This window comes from Octopus bimaculoides, chromosome 8 (assembly GCF_046866305.1).
Source record: "Octopus bimaculoides isolate indiv1 chromosome 8, ASM4686630v1, whole genome shotgun sequence".
In the NCBI taxonomy this organism is placed as follows: domain Eukaryota; kingdom Metazoa; phylum Mollusca; class Cephalopoda; order Octopoda; family Octopodidae; genus Octopus; species Octopus bimaculoides.
In genome coordinates, this window is record NC_142935.1 from 84,047,518 (window position 1) to 84,053,111 (window position 5,594).

The 5,594-nt window shown below is 36.7% G+C and overlaps 1 protein-coding gene across 7 annotated transcripts in view; it reads left to right on the forward strand.

Moving 5' to 3' along the window:
* LOC106872432 (uncharacterized) overlaps positions 1 to 4,941 on the forward strand; it is a 123,285-nt gene extending 118,344 nt beyond the window's left edge. For all 7 annotated transcript variants that reach the window (XM_052970205.2, XM_014919433.3, XM_014919434.3 and 4 more), the window contains one exon: positions 4,202 to 4,941. In XM_052970205.2, the coding sequence (XP_052826165.1) occupies positions 4,202 to 4,896 (695 nt within the window). In that variant the 3' untranslated portion in view covers positions 4,897 to 4,941. The remainder of the gene's footprint in view (positions 1 to 4,201) is intronic.
* The last annotated feature ends 653 nt before the right edge of the window (positions 4,942 to 5,594 follow it).

Below are 5,594 nucleotides of genomic sequence, written 5' to 3' on the forward strand. Positions count from 1 at the left end.
GTAAGGGGTAGTGTTATGAGATAGGAAGGGATAGGGTTGTGAGTTAGTAAGGGGTAGTGTTATGAGATAGGAAGGGGTAGGGTTGTGAGTTAGTAAGGGGTAGTGTTATGAGATAGGAAGGGATAGGGTTGTGAGTTAGTAAGGGGTAGTGTTGTGAGATAGGAAGGGATAGGGTTGTGAGTTAGTAAGGGGTAGTGTTATGAGATAGGAAGGGATAGGGTTGTGAGTTAGTAAGGGGTAGTGTTATGAGATAGGAAGGGGTAGGGTTGTGAGTTAGTAAGGGGTAGTGTTATGAGATAGGAAGGGGTAGGGTTGTGAGTTAGTAAGGGGTAGTGTTATGAGATAGGAAGGGATAGGGTTGTGAGTTAGTAAGGGGTAGTGTTATGAGATAGGAAGGGGTAGGGTTGTGAGTTAGTAAGGGGTAGTGTTATGAGATAGGAAGGGATAGGGCTGTGAGTTAGTAAGGGGTAGTGTTATGAGATAGGAAGGGGTAGGGTTGTGAGTTAGTAAGGGGTAGTGTTGTGAGATAGGAAGGGATAGGGTTGTGAGTTAGTAAGGGGTAGTGTTATGAGATAGTAAGGGGTAGGGTTGTGAGTTAGTAAGGGGTAGTGTTATGAGATAGGAAGGGGTAGGGTTGTGAGTTAGTAAGGGGTAGTGTTGTGAGATAGGAAGGGATAGGGTTGTGAGTTAGTAAGGGGTAGTGTTATGAGATAGGAAGGGGTAGGGTTGTGAGTTAGTAAGGGGTAGTGTTATGAGATAGGAAGGGATAGGGTTGTGAGTTAGTAAGGGGTAGTGTTATGAGATAGGAAGGGGTAGGGTTGTGAGTTAGTAAGGGGTAGTGTTGTGAGATAGGAAGGGATAGGGTTGTGAGTTAGTAAGGGGTAGTGTTATGAGATAGGAAGGGGTAGGGTTGTGAGTTAGTAAGGGGTAGTGTTATGAGATAGGAAGGGATAGGGTTGTGAGTTAGTAAGGAGTAGTGTTATGAGATAGGAAGGGGTAGGGTTGTGAGTTAGTAAGGGGTAGTGTTGTGAGATAGGAAGGGATAGGGTTGTGAGTTAGTAAGGGGTAGTGTTATGAGATAGGAAGGGGTAGGGTTGTGAGTTAGTAAGGGGTAGTGTTATGAGATAGGAAGGGATAGGGTTGTGAGTTAGTAAGGGGTAGTGTTGTGAGATAGGAAGGGATAGGGTTGTGAGTTAGTAAGGGGTAGTGTTATGAGATAGGAAGGGGTAGGGTTGTGAGTTAGTAAGGAGTAGTGTTATGAGATAGGAAGGGGTAGGGTTGTGAGTTAGTAAGGGGTAGTGTTGTGAGATAGGAAGGGATAGGGTTGTGAGTTAGTAAGGGGTAGTGTTATGAGATAGGAAGGGGTAGGGTTGTGAGTTAGTAAGGGGTAGTGTTATGAGATAGGAAGGGGTAGGGTTGTGAGTTAGTAAGGGGTAGTGTTATGAGATAGGAAGGGGTAGGGTTGTGAGTTAGTAAGGAGTAGTGTTATGAGATAGGAAGGGGTAGGGTTGTGAGTTAGTAAGGGGTAGTGTTATGAGATAGGAAGGGGTAGGGTTGTGAGTTAGTAAGGGGTAGTGTTAGGAGTAGGGAAGGTATTGTGTTGAGGAAATTGTTGTGTTGTGAGTTGGGAAGGTGTGAGATAGAAAGTGTAGTGTTGTGAGATAAAAAGAGATAATGTAGTGAAGTGGGAAAGTAGAGTGTTGTGTGATAGGAAGGTGTAGTTTTGTGAGTTGGGAAGGTGTAGATGTATTGTTTGTATCTTGATACTATTGAAACAGTAGAGTAGATGTTGTTGTTATCAAGATTCTGGAAATATCCTCTTAGAGGATGTTTCCAAGGACTTCTGTTCATGCAAGTGGAAATGTCTGATGATATACAGTGTCTTAGGTGAATGTGAATGATGTCAGTGGTGAAAGGCTAGAAATAGAATGGCATCCACTCAACTCTGTATGTAAACTTTAATTGACCATTCATATATTCTTATGGTTATAGTTACTTGATAGGTTGTGTCTCAGATAGTGTCCACCTGTTTGCAGGGAACATATGTTTAAAGCATTCCTCATCTTATGTACAGCTCCCAATCTAACTCAATGGAACTTATTTTAGTTTTATTCTGAGCATGATATGGATCTTCTATATCTGTTATCTGTCATTTGTTTCAGTCATTTGACTATGGCCATGCTAGAGCACCACCTTAAATGGTCTTGGTCAAACAAGTTGACCTCAGGACTTGTTTTTAAAGCTTCGTAATTATTCTATCAGTCTCCATTGTTGAACAACTAAGTTATGGAGATGTAAGCACACCAACACAGGTTGTCAAGCAGTGATGGAGGACAAACACAGGCACAAAGACACACACACATAGGTGCACACACATACACACGACTGACTTCTTTCAGTTTCTGTCTACCAAATCCACTCACAAAGCTTTGGTTGGCCTATGGCTATAGTAGTAGACACTTGCCCAAGGTTTCACACAATGGGACTGAACCGGAAACCATGTAGTTATGAAGCAAGCTTCTTACCACACAGCCATGCCTGCACCTATAATTTAAATATTTAATCTACAAGCTTTAATATTTGTCAACATTGTTGGTTACCTATTTAATATGAATAAAAAGGAAAGATTATTAAGAACCAATATATTGTGCATATCCTTTGTTGTATTATATTTATTGGAAACTGAGTCTGTATAAATTGCTACACTGAGTTTATTGTTCCCGATCTTGAATAGGAATGAGAAACTCCTGATATTGATTCACATAGACTCAGCTTTGAATGAATATTACTCAGTTCCATTTATCAGTAATAAAATACTTTCTTTTGTGCATGTACTTGTTACACCAGTGTGATACCACTATCCATCATCGACTTTTGCTTGCTGTCTACTTTAATATTTTTATCTTTCATCTTTTACTTGTTTCAGTCATTAGACAGGGGCTCTGCTAGGGCATTGCCTTGAAGAATTTTTAGTCAAATGAATCCACACCAGTACTTATGTTTTGAAGCTTGATACTTATTTCATTGGTGTCTTTTGCCAAACAACTAAGTTACGGGGATTTAAAAACACACCAATATCAGTTGTCAAGCAGTGGCTGGGGCAGACACAAAGACATGCGTGCACACACACACACACACACACACACTTCTTTCAGTTTCTGTATACCAAATCTACTCACAATGCTCTGGGCAGTTCAAGGCTATAGTAGAAGACACTTGCCCAAGGTGCCATGCAGTGAGACTGAACCCAGAACCATGTGGCTGGGAAGCAAGCTTCTTACCATGACATTTAGCTTCTATCTTTTATTTCTCATACAGTTAATCCTGACCAGAGCTGTCACTCACAAATAACTGTGACTTTGTTGCATGTACCATGCTTTTGCTAATTGATAGGTGCCTGTATAGTCACAAATAGATACAGATTCCCTCTTCACCCACCCATCTTTGAATCAGTGGAGCAGCTGGAGAGAAAATGTGCTGCACCAGTTCTTGGTTGATATTCATTTACAGCTGAGTAAACTGGATCATGTGAAATATAGTACTTTCTTCAAGGATACATTGTGCTGTCTAGCCCTGGAATTGAACCTACAACTTCATGATTGTGAACCCAACACCAGAACTACTAGACCACATTCAAGCTTAATATTAATGTTTATTCTTTGATGTTGACACTTCTCACTTGTAAAACCTTTATATTTTACCATTAAAACTGTATTAAACTTTCTCTATATTCCACCATTAAAACCTTGTAAAACCTTCTTCATATTCTTCTATTAAAAACACTTGTAAAACCTTCTCCACATTTCCACACTTAAAACCTTATGAAACCTTCTCCATGTTTCACCATTAAGATCTTGTAAAATGTTCTTCATATTCCACTATTAAAAACTTTATAAAACCTTCTCTATATTTCCACCATTAAAGTCTTACAAAACTTTCTCCATATTTCACCATTAAAACCTTGTAAAACTGTCTTCATATTTTGCCATTAAAACCTTCTCCATTAAAATCTTGTATAACCTTCTTCATATTCCACCATTAAAAATTACAAACTGATTTTGCCCTACTACATTTAACTACATTTAGTTGAAAGTTTGGTAGGAAGGAATACATAACTGTTATTATCAGAGTTATTTTTCATATATATATTCATAACTTATGCAATAATTGTTAACATTTCTTCAAATATATATTTTATCAGATATGGAATACTTGTTTGGTGGAAGGAATTTGGAACCAAAAACAAAAACATCTGGAAAAAGGGTTGTTTGGACATCAGATGAACTTAGCATATTAAGGAGTAAACAGGAAGGTATCAAGAAAGAAAATACAGAAATGAAAGTCAGATTACAAAAGCAGGAGACTTATATTAAACAGCTAGAAGAGAAGGCTACTGTCCTTACAACGATATCAAATGAAGCTCTAGAAAATATATCAAGCTTGAAAAAAGTGAATGAACAACAGCATATATATATTGTATCTCTAAAGACAGAACTGAAGTCAGCAAATTCAACTATAGAGAGTTTATACAAAATTAACAGTGAACTATCAGAAGAATGGGAGAAACTCTTGAAGAAGACTTCTGAGCTGAAAGTATTATTGAATAAAAAACAAAATGAATATGAAAAAAATGTTAAACAGTTGGAGAATACCAAATTAGATTTATCGAAAAAACTGGAATTAAACATTGAAAAATTAAAAGCTTCATACAAGAGTAAGTTGGAATTATTAAGTGATCAACTGAATAATTATCAAAGTAAATATCTTTCTGAATACCAACAACATAGTGTCTCTAAAAAAGAATTGCAAAATCTTGTGCAGCATTTCCTCAAGCTATCTTCAAGTTCTGATCAAGTTCCACCAGACCAATTACAACGTTTTGACTATGCTTTATGATTTGATTTTCTAAGCTGTGTAATAAAGAAATTCACTTTGAAATTATATGGTTTTGTGTTCAAATCCACTGCTCAACACTTTGGGAGGGTATCCTATACTATCACTGGTGTGTGTGTATATATATATATATATATATACACACACACACACCAGAGTAAGCACATAAATGTGAAAACAAGGTGGAAAAAAATAGTACTCAAATACCAGAGGTAGAGTAATATGCTTTATTAATAATGCTACAAAGACATCACAAAAACTGTTACTTCTGAGTAACAGTTTTTGTGATGCCTTTGCATATATATATAAATGTATTGTTTTTTCTTTTGAACAATTGTTTGAAAGTGCTCAAGTTGAACCCAAGACACTAGACATTATATAACTTGGTTTAAGATGAGACAAAATTTAGATAATCATCCTATAGTTATGATTTACATCAACATAATAAATACATATAACACAATAAATACACCAAGACAAGGAACATATCAATATATTATTTAGAATAGAAATAAGAAATACATAAGGTAAAAATATACAAAAAAAGGATAAATAAATAAAGAGTGATACATCGATTAAAAGTCATTTTAAATTTAAGATTAAAAACGTTGAATTAAGAATTAAAAGTTGTAAGATAGATCGACGGCAGTGAGAAATCTTAATGATGGCTTTAAAAGTCAGTAGTATTGCTCGAGAATTCC